General features: G+C 44.1%; 3 protein-coding genes across 7 annotated transcripts in view; 1 reads left to right on the top strand and 2 right to left on the bottom strand.

The window, feature by feature from the left end:
• ZNF407 (zinc finger protein 407) overlaps nt 1-9,404 on the bottom strand; it is a 446,836-nt gene extending 437,432 nt beyond the window's left edge. Inside the window, exon 1 of one of the 2 annotated variants that reach the window (XM_025997752.2) lies at nt 9,117-9,404. The gene's annotated coding sequence lies outside the window, so the exon portion shown is untranslated. Of the gene's footprint in view, nt 1-8,401; nt 8,479-9,116 lie in introns of those variants that run through there. The other variant, XM_025997753.2, reaches the window with a different exon arrangement.
• Nucleotides 8,188-27,409, top strand: part of LOC140599011 (uncharacterized) — a 42,587-nt gene continuing 23,365 nt past the window's right edge. The window contains exon 1 of one of the 2 annotated variants that reach the window (XR_012001588.1): nt 8,188-8,456. The gene's annotated coding sequence lies outside the window, so the exon portion shown is untranslated. The remainder of the gene's footprint in view (nt 8,457-27,409) is intronic. The other variant, XM_072758122.1, reaches the window with a different exon arrangement.
• The window catches only part of CNDP1 (carnosine dipeptidase 1), a 36,208-nt gene continuing 24,571 nt past the window's right edge, over nt 15,773-27,409 (bottom strand). For all 3 annotated transcript variants that reach the window (XM_025997754.2, XM_025997755.2, XM_072758119.1), the window contains exons 8-12: nt 22,886-23,046; nt 21,712-21,876; nt 20,285-20,426; nt 17,172-17,319; nt 15,773-16,996 (exon numbers count right to left, since the gene is read on the bottom strand). In XM_025997754.2, coding sequence (XP_025853539.1) covers nt 16,930-16,996; nt 17,172-17,319; nt 20,285-20,426; nt 21,712-21,876; nt 22,886-23,046 — 683 coding nt within the window. In that variant the 3' untranslated portion in view covers nt 15,773-16,929. The remainder of the gene's footprint in view (nt 16,997-17,171; nt 17,320-20,284; nt 20,427-21,711; nt 21,877-22,885; nt 23,047-27,409) is intronic.

Here is a 27,409-nt window from a genome sequence, read left to right as displayed (position 1 = left end):
TAAACAGGACACTCAAAAAAAATTATCAAAGGTGAAGAAAAAACAGGCAAAGGTAAATTTCTCCAAAGTTCCCTTTTTAGCAACCAACTGCCCAAGCCAAGAAGTATCATTTCTTAAATCCTCTGGCCTAATACCACTTTCTAATGACCTGGAAGATGCAATCCTTAGAACTAAAACAGAATTCTATTACTTTTTCAGCTTTAGGGACTTGTCATCGGCTAATTCTAGCAGATAAAGTCATGTACACTGGCTTAGGAAAAAAACCTAAGACAAAGTAACTTTTCAAATGGGGCAAACAGACTCTTTACCAGTCTCCTACACTCCCCACTTTGCTTTTACTTTTTCTCTCCTAACTCCAGCACTCTCAGTCATTAACTGTTTTGTCGGATTATATTCTTGCTCTGACCTTTTCTAAGGGTGTTTCAGATCAGAGAGCCTCTACCACTTGCACTTGCAAGCCCACAGCTACCTTTACTTTCCTGTACTGGTGATACTGGCCCACACAACCTCACTGTATAAACTCAGCACAAGGGATGCCTGGGTGACTCAGCAGTTGGGCGCCTGCCTTCGGCTCAGGTCTCAATCCCAGGATCTGGGATCGAATCATGCATCAGGCTCCCCACGAGGAGCCCTCTGCCTATGTCTCTGCTTCTCTCGCTCTCTCTCGCAATCTGTATCTCCTATGAATAAATAAATAAATCTTTAAAAAAATAAAAATAGGGGGATCCCTGGGTGGCTCAAGCGGTCTCGCACCTGCCTTTGGCCCAGGGCATGATCCTGGAGTCCCAGGATCAAGTCCCACATCGGGCTCCCGGCATGGAGCCTGCTTCTCCCTCTGCCTGTTTCTCTGCCTCTCTCTCTCTATGTCTAATATAAATAAATAAAAATAAATCTTTAAAATAAATAAATAAATAAATAAATAAATAAACTCAGCACATGATGTACTTGGCAGTAAGCACTCCGCAAGTATTAACAATCGTTATCATTAAAACCAATTTTCTTTTTTGAAATCTCTACACCTGAAAGTTTATATCCTAATCCTGCAAAAACACGTCTTTACCATGATCACCTCATCATATCTTTTTTACAAAAAGTGAATAGTCCCATGCAGACAGACTTTGCAAAAAAGAAAAAAAAGCAGGGATGTTTGTGTTTTAAATATTTGGTAGATATAAAAAACAATTTTACCATGGGCAAGTTATTAAGCACAAGAAAACAAATCCCTGGGTGCAGATCAGTTTAAGAAAATTAAATACTTATCTTTGTCCCTCTCGGTGCCCCCACCACCTTCGCTCTTCATACTTACAGAGCTCTCCTCGGACATGGACTTTGTGTCTGTAACTTATCTGTTTTCTTAATTACTTTAGCAAATAGTCCTCTAACAGTATACAATTTTGTTTTGCACATTTCCAAACTTAAAAAAAAAATGAAAAATAGTATATATATTCTTCTGGAAGTATCTTTTCTTCCCCCAGATGACCTTCCTGACACTTATCCCTGGTGATGCATGCAGCTAAAATCCATTCAGTTTCACTACCGTATAGTCCTTCACTATAGAAGTCTAGTACAACTTATCCATTCTCCTGTGATGTACACTGCTTCCAGTTTTTTCCTTTTACCAGTGCAATAGTGAGCATTCTTGTACATGTCGCCAGGCATTCAAGTACAGCAGTTTCTCTAGAGGGCAGTGAATTGCCAATTTTAGCATGTACCCATTCACCTGAAGAGCTTGTTAAGCTGGCCCATCCTCAAAGTCTGATTCAGTAGGTGTAGGGTGAGGCCCAAAATCTGCCTACAAAGTTCCCGTGAAATCCGGGGAACACATTTTAGAGGCACTGCTCTAGGATAAAGACTTTGAAATGGAATTACTAGGTCAAAGGATACACTGGTGTCTAACTTTACAAGATAATTCTGAAGTTATTGTACCAAGTTACACTCCTATCAGTTGGGTATAAGCAATCCAGCTGTTTCCTCCCAAACAACAGATATTGTCAGATTTTTATGCTGTTGCCAACCTAATGTGTGTGAAACTATATACCTTTTTCATCCTAATTTGCCTTTCCCTAATTACCAATTAAGTTGAAAATCTTTGCATTCGGGTTTCCTGTTTTGTGAGATGCCTATTGAGGTGGGGTCCTTTGCCCATTTTTCTATTGTTATTATTGATTTGCCATTTACCTTTCTGGATACCAACCTTTTATCACTAATGTGTACTGAAAATACCTATTATCACTTGTGACTTGCCTGTTCACTCACTTGATGGTTTAATAAACACAAGTTATTGATGTTAATATTGTCAAACTTATGAATCTTTTCCTTTATGGTCTGCGTCTTCTGTGATTTGTTTTAGAATCTCTTCTCTATATCAGAGTCATACAACTACTATCCTACCTTGTTTTCTAAAAGTTCCACAGTTTTGCTGTCTTTAAGCCTACAGTTGACCCATAGTTGATTTTTTTTGAATGATGTGATTTAGAAATGTATCCCACTCTCAAAAACGTTTGATGTGATTTAGAAATGTATCCCACTCTCAAACGTTTCCTGTTTGGTAAAGACCAGTTATAGCCAACTATAACTTTTGTGAGGATACAAAAAGTGCCCCACGTAAAATACTGATTAGGTGTTAACCACTCAGGCCTTTATTGGGAGTTATTCTGCTCTCTCATTGAGGCACACAAAAAACTGAAAAACTCCAATGTGAAAACATGGAAAGTTATTAACAAATTAGACTATGATCCCCAACCCACCATACTCCAGGAAGAATCCTTTAAAAAATCCCAAAAACTCAATGTAGTCTTTTTAAAAATATAGAGAATTAAGCATTGGGAAAAAGTGTGGGAAAACTGTCATTCTCAACAGTACTGGTTGGGATATAAATCTATACACCTTCCTAGAAGGTAATTTTTCTCTCTGTCTCTCTCTCCCTCTCTCCACACATGCACGTACACACTCTCTATGTGTGTACATATACATTTGACCTATCAATGACTCTACAAGAAATAATTGGACAAAATACGTGTTTAAGGATATTCAGCATGAAGCTCTTTATAATATGAAAATTAGAAACAACCTAATATCCAATGATGCAGGATGGGTTAAAGATAAAGCTGCCATGGCATGTCCATACATTGGAATACCGTGCAGATTACACAGCTCTGTTAATGTGAGAAGATGTTCAGCATATTCTACTAACAAAATGCACATATAAATATTCATCTATTCATAAATATCAAGTGCCTTGTGTGTGCCAGGTACCAAGCAAGTCACTGGTAAACAGAAAGAGATCTGTTCCCTGAATCCAAGGAGAGAGAGCTTGCGAGCTTTGCTGGGAGACAGACCAGATATATAGCTTCAAATTATTCTGGTTGGGATAGAAAAGGCACGGGCATTTTGAAAAACAGAACCAACTTACAGATGTGTATATGTAATGTATCCAGCACTTCACCATGGTATACAAAAAGAACACATGCACTATGCACTATCAAGTGCTGGGAAGTAGGAGAATACTTAGAGCATACAAGGTGCATCATAGCACCTTGTGATGAACTGAAGTGTATCTACCTTCTACAAAAAGGCTCTAGGGAGAATTTTAAGAAAAGCAGTGTAGTTATGGAAAGTCATACACTGGAAGACAAATGTGAGACATTGCAGGACCACAGCAAAAGAACTGGGACAAATAGCATCCATTCCTGCCAATTCAAAACTGAGATTGACCAAGATCAAGTACAAGTTTTTGAGCAAATAACCAATCTTCCAAGAGCCTACACTTTTCCCTTTCCATGCTATGTTTGTGTCTGACAAATAATAATAAACCTCCTGAGATAAGAAATTTCTCATAATTGGGACCAGGCTCAAAGGATTCTGACATTATATGCTCATTTCTTTTAAACTTCTGTACCAAAAATCAGTAAAGCAATGAAAGTAATCAATTTCAAAGGGAAAATATTTATCTTTAGAGAACAGCTATCACATACTATCCCAACCAAGAGATCAAAGTTAAAATTCCCCAGTGATAAGACATGTCTATGTCATGTATGTCCCAATACGAGAGACCGAGAAGGGCACAACTTCACCACCGTGGTCTTCTTATCAAAATACTTCACACTCCATTTAATCATGAAAGGACATCAGACAAATCCAAAATAAAGGACTTTCTACAAAATAAAAGACCAGCACTCTTCAAGTGCATAAAGGTCATTAAAAATAAAGCCAAAAGGAGATGTCACATACTGGAAGAGACTAAGGAGACAGAATACCTTAATACAATGTGGGCTCCTGGATTGGACCCTGGACCAGAGAAGGGACACGGTGGTGAACCTCAAAGTCTTTAGATTAATTCTATCAACTATCTGGTTTCAATAACTGCACTATGGATGCATAAGATGCTAATCAACGGATGCTTGTTGAAAAGTATACAGGAACTCTCTGAGCCATTTTAGCAACTTTTTTGTAATTCTTAAGTTATTTCAAAGAATAAGGTGTTTATAAATCATTTCAGATGAATGATAAATGATACACAAGGTATGAGATGAATCACTCATTAACTGTAACATAAAAACAGGCTGCGTCCTCCAAAATTGTGCTTAAAAAAAAATCCAAATAATTGCAAATAAGGCTTAAACTGGAATAAATTATAACTTTTCCATAAAAGCCTGTAATTGTGATAATGTAGAAAGTATAGTAATTTTCCTAGGGCACTGAAATCTCTCCAGAAAAATGTTCTACTTTATTTTCCCCCTTAATCTTTTTTTAATTCAACTTACATTTATTTAACATCTACTATGGGCACATAACTGTGTGAGGGCCTGATAAGATTCTGATATATAAGAAATGAACATTTCAGAACACAACAGAGAAAAGCATAGAGTAATAAAATTGGAAGTAATTTTTCACTCCTATACAACCTAGCAATTAACCCAGACACTCTTTAAGTGCAAATGTCGATAAGACGGAAGGTCCTCAGAGCTCATGTGACTTCTCTTCAATAATGAGTGGTTCTGACCTCTAGAATTATCTCCAAAAATTATCCTTGAAAATGCCAAAATGACTCCCTCCAAGAAATACTATATTTCTCATCCTTTTAATTTTTTTTTCATTTAATCATTATGTTTTTGGTACACTGCTGATTGGTAACACGAAATTAAATAACTCCATTCTTTGAGTACCAGGGAAAAGGTTACACTGGTGTAAACCCAGGGAGTTTACTTACTCTCCTAAGAGATTAAAGGCAACATTGTGTATGGCCAGGGCTCTCAAAGTGTGATCTCAGAGCCCACAGCTTCAATGTCACCCAGGAGGAACCTGTCAGCAACGCAAATTCTCAGCCCCAGTCCAGACCTGCTGAATCAGAAGCCCAGGGGACGCTGAGCATTTTCATAAGCTCCCCAGGTGACTCTGATGCACCTTAACTTGGAGAACCCCTGATGGAAGCAGAAAGACTGGCCTGTAAATCAGGAAGCCTGATTCTAATCCCTGCTCTGCCGCTAAACTCGGAGACAGATTACTCAGCTTCTGTGGGCGCTCAGCCTCCTTACAGGACAACCAGGGAACTGGAACAGATCATTGCCACAGTCCTGAGAAAGATTTGACCAATCTAGGAAGGCGGTCACTTCTTTAAGGCCTAAAAGTGAAAGGACCACCCAAGTATTTCATCGCATCTTTCTTTTTCATCAAAATGAAACAACTAAAATTTCCTCTTTTCTTCAACTGGTCTCTGAATCGCATTTAATATATCTAAAATAAGGGGCACCTGGGTGGCTCAGTCAGTCTTCGACTCAGGTCATGATCTTGGGGTCCTGGGATGGAGCCCTACCTTGGCTTCACACTCCGTGGGGAGTCGGCTTCAGGATTTTCTCTCTCCCTCTGTCCACAACCCCTGCACATTCACTCATGCTCTTGTGCTCTCTCTCAAATAAATTTTCAAAAACACATATATATCTAAAATGTCTTATCTAGATAAAATTGTGTTTGCTTTAGCAAAAACCATACAAATGCTGATTTTTCTATTTATTTCCATATCATGTCTGTACAGGAGGAATTTCACATAAAAACAAAATCTCCAAGAAACCCATCTACTATAGTCTGAATTGTGTCCTCCCCCAAAATTCATTATGTTAAATCACTAATCCCCAACGTGAAGGTATTTGCAGGTGCAACCTTTGAGAGGTAATTAGATTTAAATTAAGTCATGAGGGTAGGGTCTCTAAGATGAATCAATGTCCTTATAAGAAGGGGAAGAGAGGCCCAAGTTGTCTCGATCTCTGTCATGTGAGGACACAGCGGAATAAGTGGCCATCTGTAAGCCAGGAAGAGGCCTCACCAGGAACCAGCACCTTGATCCTGGACTTCATGTTCAGAGCTGTGACAAGTAAATACCTGTGTTGTCAGTTCTCCAGGCTATCACATTTTGTTATAGCAGCCAAGCTAAGGCATTCACTCAAATGTCTGGGGTAGGATCTAACACACACATTATAGTTCAGAAGAACTGGGGGATCCCTGGGTGGCTCAGCGGTTTGGCACCTGCTTTCATCCCCGGGCATGATCCTGGAGACCAGGGATCGAGTCCCACATTGGGCTCCCTGAATGGAGCCTGCTTCTCCCTCTGCCTGTGCCTGTGTCTCTGTCTCTGTCTCTCTCTCTCTCTCTCTCTCTGTGTGTGTGTGTGTGTGTGTGTCTCACAAATAAATAAATAAATATTTTAAAAGCAGCAATAAAAAAACGTAAGTATTTGAGAGATAACCGGTTAGATTGGGATCATGTTGCCAAACTACAAAGCAGGAAATCATATTAAAAAGAAAAAGAACTGTGCCCCATCCTTGCATAAAGAGCATGTGTGACCTAACCACAAGATGTACTTAAGTCTGAAAACAAAGAATTTTAAAACATGCAGCACCTGGGTGGCTCGGGTCATGGTCTCAAGGTCCTGGGATGGAGCCCTTCATCAGGCTCCCTGCTCAGCGGGGAGTCTGCTTCTCCCTCTCTCTCTGCCCTTCCCTCCCTGCTTGCACTCTCTCTCAAATAAATAGAATCTTAAAAAAAAAAAAGAAGAAGAAGAAGAATTCTAAAATGTATAGATGTAGACATTTCCATTACTGCCTAAGGAAAAGAGCTTAATTTCTACTTTTTTTTTTAATTTTTATTTATTTATAATAGTCACATAGAGAGAGAGAGAGAGAGGCAGAGACACAGGCAGAGGGAGAAGCAGGCTCCATGCACCGGGAGCCCGATGTGAGATTCGATCCCAGGTCTCCAGGATCACGCCCTGGCCCAAAGGCAGGCGCCAAACCGCTGCACCACCCAGGGATCCCTTAATTTCTACTTCTATTCATGGATTTAGGAACTGGAAATCTCACCACCATGAGACCTGAAAAACCTGTCATACAAACCCCTTCTTTTGAAATGTGAGAGTCTAATTTATAAAGGTCCGAATTCTCCTCTAACGACACAAACCTAGTTCAAGTCAATGCTAGGAGAAATGTCCCATGGAGCAAGTGAATACCCACTAATCCTGGAGACCTAAACCAAACCCCGTCCCCTGCAAGCCCTCATCACTCCTTCCCAGGCAGACACCATTTGCTCTGTGCATTTCCATGTCAGCACTTAGCAAAAGGCACTGTATTTGTTTCTGTATCTGCCTCCTTAAGCAGATCCTGAAATCTAACGCCAGCACCTAGAGTGGTGTGTGGAAATAAGCAAGGACCACTGTTTGCTCAGGTGGAGTCACTACGCCTTGCTGAATACCGGTGGGACCCTGTCCTGTCTTGCAGCTTTTCTGTAAATCTGAAATTATCCCAAAATGTTTTTACAAAGGCACAGTGGCAACCGTGTTATCAGCCACAATCACACCTGCCTGCAGATCACGCAGGAAGACATCCGCTCCTAGAGAACCTTGCACACTGTGTATCAGACATGCCAAGAGGCGTTCGTTATCTCGAGTAACAAACTTGAAGAATGAGTAACAAGCATTTGAGATTTGAATTCTGACATTAACTTTGTTTGCAGTATTTAATCCGAGTTTTAATTGGCAAAAAGGGAATAACTAAATCCTAGTCTACGAGGTTGCTGAGCTAAATGAAGCATACAGAGGATGCATCAGAAATGATGTTCCGATCGATGGCAGGGCCCTTCCCTCGGCGGTGCTCCCGCTGGACCGGACTCGCCACCGCGCGGCGGGGGACACTGTGACTCAATCCAGCGGCACGGGCGGCAAACCGACAGCGCAGTCGCCGCGAGGGCTGTGATCGCCTGCAAAGTAAAGACCTCCTGCACGTGTGTGGAGGGATGCTAACCTTGCCGAGATGCCCTTCCTAGCCCCTCAACTCCCCAGGGAAACAGAAGGGCCATCAAAACTCAGCTCGCCGACAGGGGTCAGCACTCCTGGACGCACCCCCCGCAGCCCGACCTGGAGGACGCGGGCGAGCACGCTCAGGACGCGCTGGCGCTGGCGCTGGCAAGAGGTGGGTCTCCCCCCGGGCCGAAGCCGCCCGCGCACGCCGCGCCGCAGCCCCGGGCCTCCCCGCGTCCAGAGCCGCCGGGCCGAGGCGCGGGACCCTCCCCTGCAGGCGCGCTGCTCCCGGGCTCCCGCGTCCTTAACGGAAGGAGGCGCGGGCAGCAGCGGCGCATCGGTGCATCTGGGGGTGACCCGGGAGCAGGCGGGCGGAGGAGGAGGAGGAAACCACCGCCCGGACGGTAACCCGGCGGGGCCGGGGCCGCGGCTCCAGGCTGGGGCTGGGGCAGGTGCTTCACCCGCACCCCCACTGCGCGACGGGGTGCTGACAGCCGGCCCGCGAGGGAGCCGAGGCTCCGCCGGCCCGCGAGCCCCGCCGCAGGCTGTCGCGCAGCGAGCGGGAGGAGGGCGGGAGCGGAGGCCGGGCGGCGGCCGGGCCGCGGGCGGCGGGCGTGTGCCGGGCGAGGCTGGGCGGCGTCGGGAGGGACCGGCGAGCGGGGAGGGGCGGAGGCGGGGGGAGGGGGGGAGGAGGAAGAGCGAAGGGCCTTGGCGGGGCTCCCGGCGCCCAGCAGCCCGGGCCCGGGCCCTCAAGCCACCGCCCCCAGGCCCTGCGCTGACGCTGGACGGTCCCCGCCTCCAAACCCCCCGCCCCGGCCAGAGAATAACTTACCTGTTTGCCGACGGAATCGCTCCTGCTCGCCCCTCTGACTGACTCCTCCGGCTCACCGTCTTCCCTCTGGGAGGAAGGGGAGGGACTTCCTGCCTCTCATTCGAGCGACTTCCGGCGGTTCCCAGGTCGCCTCCGTGGTGGCCCGAGCGCCGGACACCACGACCAAGAAACAGGGTCCCGGAACTGGTTTAGCGAAAGCGCATCGAGTTCCCTGTTTCTGCCCCGAGTGGCCGGCCGACCCGTGTGCCGCCTTCTTTTCGGCCCATCAGCTCTTGCCGGAAACCACTCGGAGAGAAACCGGAAGTCCCTCCCTCCCCCGAGAGGAAAACGGAAGGCCGAAGGAGTCAATCTCGGCGAGGGGAGATGCGTGTCAGGGTGGACGGCGCGCGGTGTCGGTCCGGGAGGGCCCCTTGGGATTTCCAGAGGGCGCGGGAGCAGGAACTTGCCGGCGGGTCCTGCCCCCTCCCCACTCCGCCCCTCGTTCGCTCGCCGTCGCTGTGGGCCCCGAGGACGGCCCGAGGGGTGCGGGAGCGACCGGGGCCGGCAGCCCTCGTCCCGGGGGCCGGGGGCCGGGGGTCGGGTGCTGGGTCGGGTGCTGGGCCGGGCGCGTGCGCAGCCCCAGCGTCGGAGGAAAACTCGGGCGGCTCCGGGAGGGACCCTCGGGGTCGCAGGCCCTGGGAAGCCACGGGGGCGCAATATGCTGACTGTGGCGGTTCGCCAGTGTGGCAGGAGAAGCTGGAGAAATCCTCGGTGTTAAAAATGTCCCCGCACGAGCTGCTTTTACTAACGTTCAGGGCGCGGCACGGCGGTGGGAAAGCCAGCACGGCCTGGCCGCGGCGGCTCGGAATTTTAAATCTACGTTCTCTTTGAATGCTGTTTTGGTTGGATTGTGATGTGGGGGGTGAGATGATTTCAAACTTCACATTTTCTATCCTAGTCCAAGGCATGATTTTTCCAGCAGGGAAGGCCACGCAGGGTCGGGTCGTGCAGCTCCCGCGTGCCAGGGACACCTGTTGAAACTTTGGCAGTTAGGTCATTTTAAGCAAATGGATTTAAAAGTCCTGGTCGTATCATTGTGGTGATGGGCTTTCTAAACCAAATCCTCTCTCAAGGTGAAGTCCAGCCCTGTTCTGTTTAAGAATGCAAACATTTAGGTGATGATAACCCTTTTAAGATATTTTTTAAAGTGATTTCCATGCTTGTTACGGGGGTCACGTTCCACATTGTAATCCCCGTGAATCCTCCTGTCTGTCCCACTGTCGGATACTGCAGGTTAGAGGAGCCAGCCGCTCCGGGATCACACAGCTAGTGACGGTGGGGTTCAGCCTTAGACTCGAAGCCGCCCTTGCCAGTCTACTGCCCTAAGCCAGGTCGGTAACCGTGAACTAAAAGTTCTAGAGACATACGTGGGAAAGCCTCCTTAGACGACTAGCCTGTCAATGCTATGTTTGTACCATTTACCAACATTGACTGAGTGAAAACATTACTGGTAAAAGATGAGTAATTAGATTCTTTCTCCAAAGAGTTCGCTTGAAAAAGTACTTAGAATTTAGTTGAAAATGTAGTACCTACGAACTTTGAAATATCTATTTCGACAGTGTTGGTCCTGTGTGACATGGTGATACCTCTCTGAACAATAACAGTAGCTAGTGCAGTTCTCCATATGGATTAGGCATCCTGTTGGGCTTTGGGTGATTGATTTCTACCTTTATTACCTTGGGGGGGGTTAGTTAACATGTCATCTTTAAAATAAAAAATAAAGGATCTTATGTATTTGATAGAGAGCAATTGTAGAGAGAGCACAAGCAGGGCAGGAGCAGAGCAGGGGGAGAAGCAGACTCCCCACTTCCCCACTCAGCAGGGAGCCAGCCCCGCATCCCAGAATCATGACTTGAGCCTAAGACCCTTAACCAACTGAGAATCTTTCTTGAGCCTTGAAAGAAAATCTGAGTTTATCATTTTCATCATTATTTTGCTGAAACAGGACTTTTACATCATAATGTGACCTTAAGGAAGTCAATGGGACCTCATTTTACTCATGTAAATTGGTGATGGTGTCTGTTTTCCTTAAGTAAAAAAAAAAAAAAAAAAAAAAAAAAAGCCTTCATACAAGCTGATCATTCACACTCAACTAGAATTTAGAGAACATTTCATTTCTGACCTCATCTCTTTTTACTCTATAATGTTTTATTTTGAAATTTGAAAGTACAAAAAATTCCCATGTTTCCTCCAACCAGATTCTGTAATTATCAACATTTTACCATATTTACTTCATTGTTTCATACATGTTTTTTTCAGAACCATATGAAAATAGATTACAAACATGATGCCCTTTTACCCCTACACATGTCAGTGTACATGCCCTAAGAACATGGATAGACTCTTATATAGCAATACAATTATCAAAATCAAGAAATTAATGCTGATACAATGCTTTTATCTAATAATCAGACTTTACTCGTATTTTTGCACTCATTTTTTATTTTGCTCTCTTTTATCATACAATATAAAGGATTTCCAAAAGAGTTTTCAGATGAAGTGCAGAAAACAAAGTGGGAGACCTTAATCTAATTATATTAATAATTTCATGAAGTGTTATTGACTAATACTCTATTAAAAAGAAGATATTGCCAGAATGGTTAAAAAAGAGTGTCTTAGCCCCATGTGCTGCTCACAGAGATTTTGTTAAAAATGCTCATGTCTTCAGCCTCCATTTGTTTCTGATGGAGCAGACATCATTCAGATCTTTCCTTCCTTTGATGTTTCCTTATATGTAATTTGCCTTTTTTTTTTCTCACTACTTTCACATTTTTCTCTTCTTTATTTTTGCCTTTCAGTGGTTTCATTACGATGCGTCTGGCCGTAATTTTCTTCATGCTTAACCCGCTTGGTATTTTCTGAACTTTTAACATCTATAAGTTTATGTATTTCACCTACTTTGGAAAATTAGGGGTTATTATTTCTCCAAATATTCTTCTTCCCTATTCTCTCATTCTCCTGAACTCCAGTCAAATATATATATACAACTCTCTGAGGCTTTCTCCTTTTTTGTTTTGTTTTCATTTTTTTCTCTCAGATCTTGAGATTGAATAATCTATTTTCTATGTTCCCTGATTTTCTCTTCTGTGTTATCTCCAATCCCTTGTTAGAAGTGGCTAGTGATTTTTTTTTTTATTTCAGATATTGTACCTTTAATTCTAAAATTTCTATTCAGTTCTTTCTGTTTCTCTGATGAGATTTCCTATTTGTTTACTTATGAAGGCATATTTTCTTTTACGTCTTTGAGCAAAACTATAATAGCGGCTTTCACATTTTATCTGCTAATTCCAATATATAAATCATTTTGGAATTGTCAGTAATTTCCTCTTGATTAGGAGTCATGTTTTCCTCTTTGTTAAATGTCTAGTAATTTTGAGTTGTAGTCTAGATATTTAAGGAACGTAGATATTCTGGATTCAGTTGTGTTCCTCTGAAGAAGTTTTCTGTGGTTGACAAAGTATTAACAGGCAGTTATTTTGGCTGTATTCCTACTCCATACTTTGTGTCTCTTGTTATGGTGGCAGCCGAAATCTCATTCAGTTCCCTCAGCCTTAACTGGGATGCTTGAATCTGCCCTACATGTGCATGGTGCAGAGGTCATCTGCCAATTTAGGCAAAGTATACAGAATTTGGTGTTTCCCTTTGTGACTTCTCTTTCCAGAACCTCCCTTCCCTCACTTTGGCTAATGTAGTAACCCTGAGCTCTGCTTTCTGGTTCTTTTTTTTTTTTTTTTTTAAGTTTATTTATTTATTTATCTATTTTTATCTATTTAGGAGAGAGAGCAAGCAAGAACATGAGCGGCAGGGAGGGGCAGAGGGAGAGGGAGAAGCAGGCTCCCTGCTGAGCAGGGAGCCCTCTGCAGGAGATCATGACCTGAGCTGAAGGCAGATGCTTAACTTAATGAACCACCTAGGATTCCCTGTTTTCTGGTTCTCTGAGTGGAGTTTTAAATAAAGTTTTTATGACCTCTTTTATTTGCTTATAATTATTTAAAATTTGAGAGAAAGCATTGGTCATTTTTGGTGACTATCAATTTTGATGAGTAATTAATTTAAGTGTCATTTAAAGTTCTAATTTCCTTCAAATTAATATGTTCTGCCATTACATTGAAATGCCTACCTACAAGAACAGTCAGAATGTGCTACAAACACTTAACCACCCACGCTAGAATTTTAAGTCTACATTCTCTTTGAATGCTGTTTCGGTTGAATTTTAATGTGGGAGGTGAGATTGACTTCAAACTTCACATTTTCTATCATAGTCAAAGGCATAATTTTTCTGACATCTTTTTTTCATTCTGGGTAAGAAATTATACTAGCATAATGTTTTTAAATAAAATTTTTCCATGTAATGAACATTTTTTTCTGTTCAATTTATCCAAGCTAAAAAAGCTCAGAAGCATTTACTTATCATAACTGTTAAGAAATTATAGTCATTACACCTACCAGCCATTTTCTTCCACATCATGCTAGAAAAGAAAGAATGCATCACTTTTCTCTAGGAAATCTCTTGTATTTCTCTTGGTACGTCATCAATTGTTTGTGCCTTTGGGCAGCTGAGCAAAACATAGACTGTACCCAACCCAGTTTCTGCCTCCCAGAGCTTGCTTCCTAAAGAGGAAAGTTCTTTTTAATGTACTAAAGAGGAAGATTATCTTTCTTGAATGTCACAAGCTCTACAAAATAGAATGTGGATGTTAGAGTTGGCCAGTGGAAGAACAAAAATAATATGTGCAAGGATTAGGCACATATTTGGTTTAAGTTTTACTGCTTGTCATGAAAGGCATGGGTATTTAAGGCTGATAACTACATTAGATCGGACATAAATACATCATTACAGAAACAAATATTTCATCTTATATAATCAAGACCTCAAATCATTGTTTAATTCTTTAGCTATTACATAATTAATATTACATCTTAAGACAAAAAAGATTAAAAGACAAAAGCTAGATGATGTTGAATACATTTTAAGCTAGATATTTAAAATAGTATGGTATTTAAAAGTCACTTGGCCCTATCATAAAATGGCATTTGAGGTATTTTTTTAAGTGAAAGGAGCTATCAGTAGAAGTAAAAAACCACATTGAATAGCATCATCATCTTTTGTGAGCTTCCTTCTTTTCCATATCTTAGAAATTTGTTGAGTGCATATTATGGGCCAGGCACTGTGCTTAGCACCACCTCTCAGCTCAGTGTGTTCGCCAACCTGCGTGAACAGCAGCTCAGTGTGGCCCAATCTTGTGGTTGCTCAAGAGAAATTTTTTGTATAAATCAGTCTACTAATTTCGAAATGCTGGCATCCAATTCAGAAGTATGTAGGACATTGTGAAGGCCACATGAAACAGGGTAAATGGCGCCTGGAACTCACAGACTGCTGTTTTGTGGCCTCTGAATTAAAGCATGATCCTCGTGAAGACACAAGTGCTGCCCAGCAGGATACACATGAGTGAACCATTATCAGTCAGTGGCGCCTCAATGTGACATCCTAATGTGCTTTTCCCCAGCACTGGCTATTCCCAAGACAATTTCAACTAGGAAGAGCCTGAGAGGAAGAGCATAAAGATAGAGGTCTGTACAGGGCACAGCAGGCCTGCTAGAGGATACTCAAAAATGTAGCTACAGATTCAAAAGGAAGATTTCAGCAAGCAACATGGAACATCTATGTGCAGTGCACTTTGCTGGGGTGTGCATACTGCAGTGTAACACTTCTGTGGGAGAGGGCTGCATTTATGCAAAGAGGTTCGGGAGGGGCTTTGCAATAACCCAGCAGAAGTTAGGATTTGGCCTTCAGGCTGTGGGAAGTGACAGTGGAAATGGAGTCAACAGGTTTAGATACTGAACTGGATTTGAAAGAGGGGAAATGTCAGAGAACAGTCAGGATTCCAATGGTCCAGGAACACTGGAGGTGAAACAGGTTTGGGAGGATGAATAAGACTTGTTTCCATTTGAGATGCGTCCAATTTCAGATAGGAACTATGCAGGAGGGTAGGGGGTCCAGTTCTTAGGAAAGGGGCTGTGCTGGCAGTCGCGGGCATCTTGCTAACATAAAGACTGAGAAAAGGCTGTGAAGTGAACAAATGGAGGGAGAAGAGAGCCACATCAAGTCCTCTAAGTGTCCTGGCCACTGCCCTGCTCCAGCTGCAAGTGCAGAGAACATGTATGGCCAGCGAGGTTCTTGCACTGTGGCCCACACCATCACAGAAGTGCTTACAATACAGCCAGTTTTTGTTCATTTCACTAATGAACACCCTTTTAAGAATATAAATTGGCATCATAAACCTCTTACAATTAATTCTTGGGAACTCTACGGAATACGTCAGGTAGGTCCCACAAGATCCAAACATCACATGATTCAACATAATGTGGCAAGCATGAACCAAGCATAACAAAGTATCAAACACCTGCCAATACTCAAGAAACAGGAATTGATGTTTTCTAGCATCAGAGAGAAAGCAGGTCACTCATGGATACCTCCAGACTCACACCTCATCCAAGTCCATTGCTGTGATGAGACTCAGGGTAAAGCTGAATCGCTGGCCCTATAATGCAGCCCTTTTGGATGTGGTGTTGCAAATTTTAAAACTGATGTTTCAAGAACCCAGGAAGAGATTAAATGTGTTACACTTTGATTTTATTTGGAATCATAAGAGAAACATCTTTTAATAAACTCTTAAATCCTTCTCCATTAATGTGATTTAAATAATGAATTTATAAAGATTAAATTGATTTGTTTACATACACTCAACTGGAGAAAAATTATATTCTTTCTGTTTGTTTGTTTACACCATCAAATGCAATCAAGCCAAACAAGATGGTTAACTAAAATGATTACTGAATGCAGCATTAGCTGATGGCTTTAAATTTAGAATGTGTTACTGATGTCAGGGCTGATTAGATTCGTTCTCCATCTAAAACTGATGCTATTAAAAGCTTTGAGCAATTTAGATGTAGTCACTGAAGTAAAATTCCAACAGGGTGAGAGAAATTCTATCAGGACTGATTCTGCAGTGGTGACTTTACATATGCACAGATGGGGGGGGGCTTCAGCGGTGGGTTACAAAGAATAGGGTGCGGGAGCGGTGGTTGGTTGGCATCAATCCCAGAAAAGGTAAAGAACCTTGGAATAGAAAAAGTACTCATCTTCACACATTGAATCCCAAGTGGCATAAGGACACAACTACTGATCATTTCTGTTTCAGAACTTTCCAAGAAGCAGGCAAAATAAATGAAGGGGAAGCAAGAGGTTAATGTGACATCATGCTTTAGTTACTCCTCTACAAATGAACCCACAGGGAAATCATGGTAGCCAGTGGTGGAACCAACAGTTTTACTAATAAATGAAATGTGTGGTAAAAGCAAGGTTGATATAAACACTGTACAGAATGATGATGTGCCATGAGCACCTCAGAACCTAAAAGCACACTGGTGTGATCAGACCTATCAAATTGCCAGGGAGAGTCTAATGGAGGAATGTCCTTGTGCTCCAAGGAAAGAGTGAGTCCAATCCTGGGGCTCCTGGAGCCAAACTGGGGGAGATGTTGCAGGTAGCGGTGACTTTAGAAAGGTGTGCCATGGGGACAGTATACCATTCCCAATGTCTGTGCCTTTAAGATATTTTATTTCTGGTCCAAATGTCCTAAGACATTTTAAATGGGAAGGAAAGCATTATTTCCCAGACTGAAATTCTCTGGTTACTTAGATTCTGTTCCTGTCCAGGTGTGCAGAAGAAGGTATCTGTCAGGTCAGATTTAAGCTGGAAGGTTCATCATTATTAACGCAGCTTAGCCATCTCTAGGAAAAAGGCAGCAAATAATTTGGATCCCTCTATGTAGTTCCACCTAACAAAGGAAGAAATAAAGAGAAACACAGTTACTTCGGTTCAGGTGATGGGGGAAAGTCGCCTACAACGTAAATAGGAAGATTTGGTGATGTGAATGCAATCTAAAATATATAGCAGGTGGAGACCTGGCTTTTGAGCAGTGAAGAATCGGCCCCTGACAGGAATCCACTAACCTGTTGATTTTCTCCTTCTGAGAGTGCTCCCCATCATCCACAGCACCCAGCGGGAGCATCATCACACTCTTTTGGATGGAATCCTGGAATATTTTGGCAATTGGTATGGTTGATCCATCCCGGATCATGTCTGGCTCTGTTCCAAACACTGAAGCACAGGGAAAGAATGCATTTGAATAAAATAATGACAAGACCACCCCTCATAATCTTCTCAAGTGTAGTGTTGGCTTTATCTTTCCCTTTTTCGTTTTTATTTAATCATTAACTTCTTCGGTGTCTGGGGTAGGTAAGCTTCTTGATAGCATGCAGTTTATATTCTGAAGACAATAGAGTCACGAAGAAAACCATGGTTGCATTCTTTATAATTACCCACTTCAAAAAAAAAACCTTTTTAAATAAAATTTATATTTTGAATTGTAGATTTTATAGAAAAGTTGCAAAAATAGTACAGAGAAAGCTCCCATATGTTCCTTACTTTACTTTCTGTAATGTTAACATCTTACGTAATTATCGTACAATCTTAAAGAAAAGAAAGTTAACACTGGAAAAATATTATTAACTAGATTCAGACCTTATCTGAATTTCACCAGTGCTTCCCTTTTTCCATTCCAGGACCCAATCCAGAATCCTGCACTGCATATTGTCACTTCTAACTCTCCTCTGGTCTGTGAAAGTTTCTCAGTTTCTCCTTGTCTTTCATGACCTTGACTCTTCTTGAAGAGTTCTGATCAGTTGCTTTGTAAAGTGTCTCTTCATTTGGGCTTGTTTGATATCTTCTCATGGTTGGAAGAGGTCATGCATTTCTGGCAGGAGTATTACAAGACTATGTACCTACTTTTATGGTCGCTTCATGAATTAAATATTTGGAAAGTGGGATTTCTTTGGTGGTGTAACCAGTATACAAATAAACAGCTGTATTCAACTATCACTTGAATGTTGTGGTGTTTGTGCTTAACTGTCAAGGTATCTCATGAAATAAATGTAATGGATATCCTAGGTTCTAAGGAGTGGTGAGTTCAAGCCTTCCAGGCGAGAGGATGAGTTGTCAGTGATGGATTGGAAATGCAAAATAAAATGAAGACACAAAGGTAATATGCCATGTCTTATTTATCCACAGACTAGGGTGTGAATGTTAGTAAAGATGATATGCTTTGTTAGAAGAACTTGTTTCACACACAATAAACCACAAGGTGCCTTGTGCATTCCTGCAAGAATATTTCAGGGCTTTACTGTTGACCTTGACATTTCAATCACACATCACTCTTCAGCTGGGATTACATTTACCTTCCTAAGAACTTTTCTTCCTCCTTTCTTGACCAAATTTTACTGGTAAAATACTGCTACAAATGGGAGTAGTAGGAATAATTATGTAGAAAAGTATGGCTCCAAGTCTCAGACCTGTCCTCTAATGTTTAATGTCGCTGTCCTTTGTACAGATAACCCTGATCAAGTGTTAGTGCTCCTAGGTGGTGGGGACCTCCAATTCCAGCTGTGCTCTGTTAGGGATGCGGCATGAGGCCTCACCTGTGAGAGAGTGCCATTAGTCCATAGTGTTTCCCCACATGGCTTTTTCTGAAAGTCCCCCTGCTTTTTAGAGAGTCCCCTGTTTTGCAATTGGCAGCGTCACCTTCCTGCTGCGGAAGCCAAAGAGCCTGGATAGATCTTCTCCCTGCCTGGGCAGTTGGAGCCCAGGGATGTGTCCTGTGCTCACCAACAACAGGACCCTGCCCAGGCCTTGAAGTATATGCAGTCAAAATAGGCACCACCAAAGAAATTCCAAATAAAGCTATGCTGCCCTCCCTACCTCCAGGGAAGCAGAGTGGCTCTGAAAACATCACTGGTTTCAGAGTCAGATAGGCTGGAATTGAGTTTTTGTGTTTGGTAGTTTTATAAAATGAGCATCCCCAGGAGGCCTCTCTGTGAAAAATCTCAGGTGGCCTGCCGTGGGGCTGTTTGCATCAGAACTGGACCACATGGAGAGTGGAGATTAAAGACCCAAACCCTGTGAGGATGGATCTGTGGTCAGCCCCCTCCCTAACCACATTAGGCATTTGGAAATTCTTGCAAAGGGAGAGGGGAGGTGATGCCAGGCTAAGCTATAAAGGGTGATTGGGGGATGCCCTGCTTTAAATAGTGAGTCTCACTTCCTATTCCCTACCTTCTGCTGACCTAAAAACCCAAACCTCCTTGTGACCAAGATGAACAAATCCTACAGGACAACCCAGGGTCAGCCTCTCACTCCATTATATTTTAGCTCCTTTTTTTTAATAAGATTTTTTAAAAGATTTTATTTATTTATTCATGAGAGACACAGAGGGGCAGAGACACAGGCAGAGGAAGAAGCAGTCTCCATGCAGGGAGCCTGACGTGGGACTCAATCTCGGGTCTCCAGGATCAGGCGCTGGGCCAAAGGCGGCACTAAACCGCTGAGCTACCCAGGCTGCCCAATAAGATTTTTTAAGAGAGAGAGAGAGAGAAAACATGCACCTATGGGAGGGGTGGGGCAGAGGAAGAAAGAGAGGGAGAAAATCTCAAACAGACTCCCCAGTGAGTGGGGAGCCCAGAGCCTGATACGGGGCTCAATCTCACAACCAAGAGCGTGACGTGAGCCGAAATCAAGAGTCAGATGACTGCACCAGCTAAGCACCCCTAGCTCCTTTATTTTTAACCCCAGATTTCCTTTACTTTCATGCAAATCCAGCTGAGCCTTTTAAAGGGCATTTTTATATGTTGGCCATCATTTCCATAAGTATCAGAGGCTTGCAAGACCATCATTTTGCCCAAAATTCAGGTTTCCAGACGTGAACCTGGCTTTGCCACTTCCAGCTGGGTGCCCTTCAGCAAATTCCCTAATCTCTTCCAGACAGACTTTGTCAACTGGGGAGGGCTGTCGGGGGGTCAGGAGACAGTGTGGATCAAGTGCCCTGGTGGTTAAAAAAAAAAAAAAAAAAAAGAGCCCTGGAGTGTAGCCGACATTCAGTAACACAGCCAAGGGGCAAAGGAGAGCTGAACGAAAATTCTGACCGTGCCTGCTTTCTCCTCTCCGCTGCCCCACCACACACCACGCTCTGGTCCCACTGTAAACTGGCAACTCCAAGTATCACAAGTCTAACCTGTTTTGATGGCTCTTTTTGCCGCAAGATACTGATTATCTTTAATATTTGCAATCCATGGCTGTAGTCCTAGCATCATAGAAACAGCCATCTGGTTGGAACTATTTCTTTTGGAGAATACGTGTTCAAGATGCTGCTTCACCTGAAAAGGAACATTTTCAGTTGTAAGAGAAAATTTCAAGTTATTCTCTCATGCAGTGAATATGCAGCAATCTTTCATCAAGAAACTGAAATCCCAGCTCAATAGGTCCAAGTGTTGTGATTTTACCCTCGTCCTCACAGAGGATGGACAGAGTGAGCAGGGGCTCTGGGATTGAGGCCTTCAGCAGGGAAAGAAACCCTGGTCCCATGCCCCTTCTACCCAGGGACCCTCCAATCCTCAACCCTGCGCCCGCCCCATTCTGACCACAGTGTCAGACGATTAATGCGTGGTCATTGTGAAACACAATGTAACTTCTCAATTTGGATATCCCTCTTTTCGGACTTGTCAGGACCTTAATGACTATTTTCGGAACATTAGGCATTTGGAAATTCCTGCAAAGGGGGAGGGGCGGTGATGCCAGGCTAAGCTATAAAGGAGCCTTTTGTCAGCATCCTCCTCTGTCCCCTGGGCTCCAGGCCAGTGGCTACCATGGAAATCCTCCCAAGAAAAACTCCTCACACTCTGAAACGTTCCTCCCATTCATTCCATTGACAAACACTGGTTGAATTCCTGTCATGTTGGCAGGAACAGTTCTAGGTGTGAGAACACAGCTGTGAGCAAGACCAAGGGGGCTGCCCTGATGGAACCCATGTTTTGAGAAACAGAAACGATGCATCCAAAACAGGGGAAGGGAGGGAGAAAAACAGGGACTGAGATAGGGAAGGAGGGCATTTTAAGATGTAATTAGTGCTAAGAAGACAATAAAGGAGGTCAAGGGGTTGTAGAGATTTGGAATGAGGCATTCCTGGAGCTCATTCAGAGCCTTCTTTCTGTTGAACTTGAGGTAAACTGACAACAGGTTGATAATTTAGACACGTAACTCCTTCCAGATAACATTTTCATTAAAACAGCTGCTTTCAGAGTGTTGATTTCAGACAACAAGGGCAAACTAACTATGGGTTTGAGCTTTTCCAGCTCCATGCGGCCATAGGCAGTCAGCTTCTCCATCTGTGTGTAAACCAATCTTGCCTTTATTTCAACTGTTTAATGTAAAAATACTTCCCATCACTCCAACCTCAAATGGTTATTTATCTGACTACTGTAATTGCGTATAATTGCAGAAAGAGATTTTTACTGAACAAAAATTATATTGGTTTCTTGACATCTGTTCCAGTTATATTGGGGGGGAAATGATACTTCAGCACTAACAACTGAATAGCTCGCTACACTGTGGGATGTGACGCTCAGAAATGGTGCCGTAGGAAGAACAATGCACATTTGTTACCTGTTTTTCCACCACAGATGTATTCATGTGAGGGACCAGACGGATTGAAAATTTTCCTATAACTTGGCCAGGGATGACTGTCTTAGCTCCGGGCTCATCAAACGCACCCTCAATCCCATGGATTGAAAGAGACGGGTATCTCCATAGGTGCATTAGAATTTCCTCCTGAATTAAAATAAAATTATTTTACTATACAAAAGAATGTTTGATTAAAACTCTTTGAATTGTATTGCTTGCATCACCGACTCCTGTAAATCTCCGCCAGCGTTCATGACAAGTTAATTATCACCTTCCTTAGACACGCCTGGACCCATAACACAGGCAGTCTTTCCCCTCCGGCCCTGAGACCCTCTGCTGTCCCCTCCCCACCTCCAACCAACCTGCTCCACTGATGCAGGCCCCTCCTCACCCAAGCTCTGAAGTTAATAGATGGCAAAGGAGCTTTCAGAATTTGAGGCTTGATTATAAATTTCTGTCCCCAATCACTACGACACTCAGTTGCATAGTAAATGCATTTTCTTTTTCAGAAGGCTGCAAAGAACTCTGCTTATGGTCCGGGGGAAGGGATACACTTCACCATAATAAACTCCACTGCCTCTGTTCCACCTGGTTCTCCCTCTCCTGGCAGCCCCGTCCAGAACCAGCCACAACCATCCTTCACCATAGCAGGCAAAGGTTGTAAAAACAAGAAGAAGAAGGAGAAAGAAAACATCCAAATTTGCGAGAAATGAATGGCTTTGGGCTGTGGTTTCCTGACTACCCTGAGGCAGTGATGTAGCAATGTACAGATTAGTCCCTAAGGCTCTTAATTCTATTAAAATGAACAATTAAGGGTTTTGGGCTGGAATAATCTCAGATTGTTCTCAGCCTTTAAGGAGATAGGAAGCAGAGATAGCTGGGATTGAGTCTAAGAAACCCCGGAAAACGTGTATGTGAAATGAGGGATTGCCCCAAGGCTATGCACCTGAGGCCAGTTGGACCCCAGATAAAGTCTGGGTTGCTCTAGACCTGAGGGAAATAAGTGGCTGTGAAAGGACAAATCTGCCTCAGAATTCACATCTGCTTTCAGTTCTGAAATGTGCAGGTGAGCCTCCCACAGTAAATCAGGAACTGGAAAAATAGGATTTATTACTGCCTTTCCTCTTTCACATTAGCCATCAACCTGGGACCATACCTTGGTGTCAAACAGAAATCTCTCAACCCGGCTACTGTTCCGGTATTCTTCTAGGTCCAGATCTATGGCTTTGTACAGTTTTCTCTCCTCTTCAGTAAGAGGAGCCACTTGGTCATAGATTCCAGGGATCAGAATATGACCGGATGAGTCCACAAGGCTCCCTGCAACCAAAGCCAGGTAGAAGGTACGAGTGAGTGGATGTTCTGGGCCTGGAGCAGGACCAGGGGCCGCAGTGGGCCTCGTGACTGGCCCTGGTCCCCCTCGCGGAGCCACTGGCACCACTCACATCTCCAGGGGGATGGCTGGAGGAAGCAGCTGGTCCCCACACAGGCTGAGGCTGAGGCAGATCCATTTTACTGTCCACCTCATCAACGGAAAGATGGAAACACAAGGTCATAGGCGATGGCTTACCTGCATTACACCAGTTCTCAATTACACCTTCTGTATCACAAAATAGGTTCTTTCTGAAATTTTGCTTTATCCTGAGTTAAGATGCAATGTATGTTCACTATTAAAAATCTTAAATACGTATGTATAGGCCTATACAGACATTCCTGAGGAACCAAAAATCCTCATTCCTTCTCAGCTTCTCTCCCCTACACACACTATCATAGGATAGAGACTCACCTTTGATCAAAAGCATAATATCTTGAGGTCTAGTCTAGGAGGCCTACATCATGACCACAAATGCCTTCAGAGTGAATAAGCAGATATTCTAGTCCGTTATTTAGGAAGGAGTTTGGGGATTAATAGAAGTGGGGGTGAAATCATCAAATATCTACAGAGGAAGTAGAAGCAGAAGTAGAATATTGCTCACTACCTTCAGAACATACTTATCAAAGTAGGAAAGAGACTAGCAGAAATGGTGAAAAATGTATCCAGGGCATCTAAATTCATCCTCAGGCCACCTGGGGCCTTTCATTCAAGTAAAGACACTTCATAAAAAATATGCTCCACATTCTTTTATTTTATTTTTTTTTAAGATTTTACTTATTTACTCATGACAGATACAGAGAGAGGCAGAGAGACACAGGCAGAGGGAGAAGCAGGCTCCCTACGGGGAGCCCAATGTAGGACTCAGTCCCAGGGCCCTGAGATCATGACCTGAGCCGAAGGCAGACGCTCAACCACTGAGCCACCCAGGTGCCCTATGCTCCACATTCTTAATGGGACTATAACTTGACAATGTCAAAAAACCATCATGAACCACCATGTTTTCAAATCTTGGTCTCACAGCGAACAATTACAAAGCCCCGGGTCGCAGGCTCTGGGAGAATCCAGCTGTGCCCCCTCATTACTGGAACCTGCTGTGGTCAAGGCACCTGATGAACCCTGGGGACCTGAACAGTCCTGAAGACCCCACTTTCATCAGCAACAGCGCCATCTCTTGGTGCACAGGCTAAATGACAAATGTGACTCTCCCTGGGCTGACCAGTAGGTAGTTTGGCTCTCCGTGTAGACCCAACAGGATCCAAAGTAACCACCCTTCCAGAACCAACAGGAATGGCAGTATATACTGGGTGTCCCAGAACTTTGAGATGATCCCAGAAAGCGAAACCTCAAGTTTTGAGGTGCTGAGGCAGCAAAATGAGAAGGGAAGTTTTTACTGTTCTGGCTTAAACATGGCCTCCCTAGCCCCTACCCCTGCCCCCCATAAATCAGCCAAAAGTCTACAACCACATTGTGCAGGTACAAGCCTCCCTGCAGTACTGAGCTATGGAATTCTCTGCATTTAGCCCAAACAAGTGTAGAATATAGTAAATAGATGCTACAAACCCATTGTAAAATTCAAGTCAAAAAATAAGTTGGGTGCCAATGGCTGGGCCTGACTGTCAGTGCTTTGCAGTCCACCCTCCGTGACCTCAGCAAAATCCAAACCAAACATAAAAGCGCCACCAGTAATATCATCACTGAGTGTTCCCTCAAGTGCCTGTCCCTCGACTTCTGCTGACATTCTCAGATGCGAGAACAGAGCTGCAAACGCGGGTGAGACGCAGCCCCTGCTGGTGATGCGGCTGGAACAGACCCAGGGTAAAGAAACAGCTGGGGGTCTGCAAGCAGGGGCAGGGGCACTGGAAAGCCAGCGCAGCAGCATGGCTGGGCCCCAGAGGTGGTGTGAGAGGGTCTGTGCAGCCTTGGCGGTGGGAAGAGAGTGTTGGGAGGGTCAAGGTTGGCAACCAGTAAGACCTGAAATACTTTGGCAGCCAGGATGCTCAGCATCCATGTCCCGACCCAGGACTAGACATTTTCTCTATCATTCAAGCTGGCCCTGCAGGTATTGCCGTGGGGGGTGGGAGGGCAGAGGTCGTTAGCAAGTGAAGCTGGGGTCTGAGCAGAGTGGCCTTTCTACACACTCACTGCACCTCTCCAGCACAACTGGCCCGGCCGGGGCTCAGGATGGAGTCGCATCAGGATCCTGTCTCCTTAGGGCGCAGGGCAGCCCTCCCAGTTGCGGGCTGCAAAGAGTGCCAGCAGATGCGTGTCCCCAGAGCAGGGGAGAGCACATCCTCCTCTCCCTGCCCCTTCCACCCGCCAGCAGGGGTTGCTCCAGGGAGGGCTGTGAGAGGTCACCGCAGGACCCGGTGGTGGGAAAGCGCCCGGCGTGCTGGCCAGGCCTCTGCCTTACACACCCTGTTCTTGTTACTTCTTTGCCAGGGTTTTTCAACACTGAATGCATTCCCAAAAAAACAGGATGTTGCTGAAGGAGTTCATCTCCCCACCCCCCTCCTCATTTCCCACTTGAAATCATGATCCCCTGAACCAGGCCACTGCTGCCGCCGCCTCCCCCTCCTCCTCTCTCTCCCCCTCCTCCTCGGCCAGGAGCCCAGCCCGGAAATGCACAGGAGGCCCAGAGGGTGGTGCCTTTGAAAACTGCACACAGGAAGCAAATGTAATCCTGATCCCCAGGAGTCCTCTCAGAATTTAACATTTTAATACTATGGTGTAGTTGGTGCTTAGAAGAGTGCCCTGGGCCCAGTAATCTTTGGGGCCATCAAAGCAGGCCCAAATCCTGCTTTGTGGATTTTAGGAGCATTCAGGGAAGGTGAATGTCCTCAAAGAGAAAAGCCCAGGAGCTGAGGGCTCTGTGCAAACTGGGTATCTGCACCCCCACCATCACCCTGTGTCTCCCGGTTGGAGACTCCCGCGCCTTTCACACGGTTGGCACTCAATAAACATGTATAACCTATTAGTGACCCTGGCTATCAGGATCTACACATGAGAAATAGGGGACAGAGAGATTGGGAAGTTGCACAAGGTCACACAGCAGCAGGAGGCTCCCTGACTAATGTTTAGGGCACCTGCCAGTATGCAGGAGGAGAACCCGACAGGCCCAGCTCTCCCAGGACACCCTAACCTGCAGTGGCCCTGATGGAAGGCACAGGAGCCAAGACGCTACTGCCTGTCATCAGTGCCGAAGCTCAACCCCATGCCCTTAGGTCTTTGTACAAAGCATATGAAAGCCACATAGATGATCCAATCCAGAATCACTTTGTTATGGATTATTTGATTTGTCTCAAAAATTAAAGAAAGTGAAACCATATGCTTTTCATTCTGTTCATGATTCCAATCTGATTTTTCCTAGCAGAGCCATATGCATTTGCAGGACTAAGTGGAATTCCATGCCTGGGTGAAACCGTACCATCTAAGAGAATGTAACGCAGCAATCATTACTGGGGGGAGATTGAAATGTACCATAAACATCTGATGATGCCATTCCTAGGGAAGAGAAAATTAGTTCTGATAAAACAGAAACATAACCCTTTCCCTCCTCCTCAAAATATTGAGTTGTATGCTATCTGAATTCTTTTGGAAACATTTTAAACACTTTGAAGGAAAATGGATTTATTCCATTTGAAATTGTCCAGTATGGGAAATATCGCCCAAGAATTATATTTTAGGAAAACTAGAAGGCCACAAAGGAAGAAATTGATGGTAGATAAGTAGATGGAAAGAATAGGCAGATGGGAGATAAATGAAAGATAGATTGCAGAGTTAGATCACACATGACAGGTAGACACACAGATTTCATTATTCACTTTGGAGAATGAAGGAGCACAAAGCTCTACAACTAAAGATGGTCCTGAAGACCCTGAGGACAGCTCCCAACAGGTGGCCCAGTTGCCCCGTCAGAGACTGCCAAGGCCAAAGGGATGCAAGCGAGTGGGGCAGGGGTAAAGCTGTGTCAACACAGAAAGACAAGAGACTTTTGCTAATAGATGCCCTTTTTTGGCACTGTCTGCCCCAAAGGGACATGTGGTAAAATTTGCATAAAGGTACCCTTTATGCCAAGGAGACAGATCCAAGTATTGTGGGGCTGAAGCTTCCCTGAGAGCCTTTAAAAAAAAAAAAAAAAAAAAAAAGAACACCAAATGATGAACATAAAAGTGCAGGGTCCCTGCCAGGACTGTAAAAGGGGCTCCTCCAAGTGAGGCTCCCAAAGACGCAGCTTCCTTCACTCCCGGGATCCAGCCTAAATGCGAGCAAGAGCTACAAGATGAATCGAGGTGGTCAGGGTGGGCAAAC

The sequence above is a fragment of the Vulpes vulpes genome, chromosome 5, assembly GCF_048418805.1.
Source record: "Vulpes vulpes isolate BD-2025 chromosome 5, VulVul3, whole genome shotgun sequence".
In the NCBI taxonomy this organism is placed as follows: domain Eukaryota; kingdom Metazoa; phylum Chordata; class Mammalia; order Carnivora; family Canidae; genus Vulpes; species Vulpes vulpes.
The sequence above is the reverse complement of the archived record's forward strand: the minus strand, read 5'-3'. Positions and strand labels throughout refer to the sequence as shown.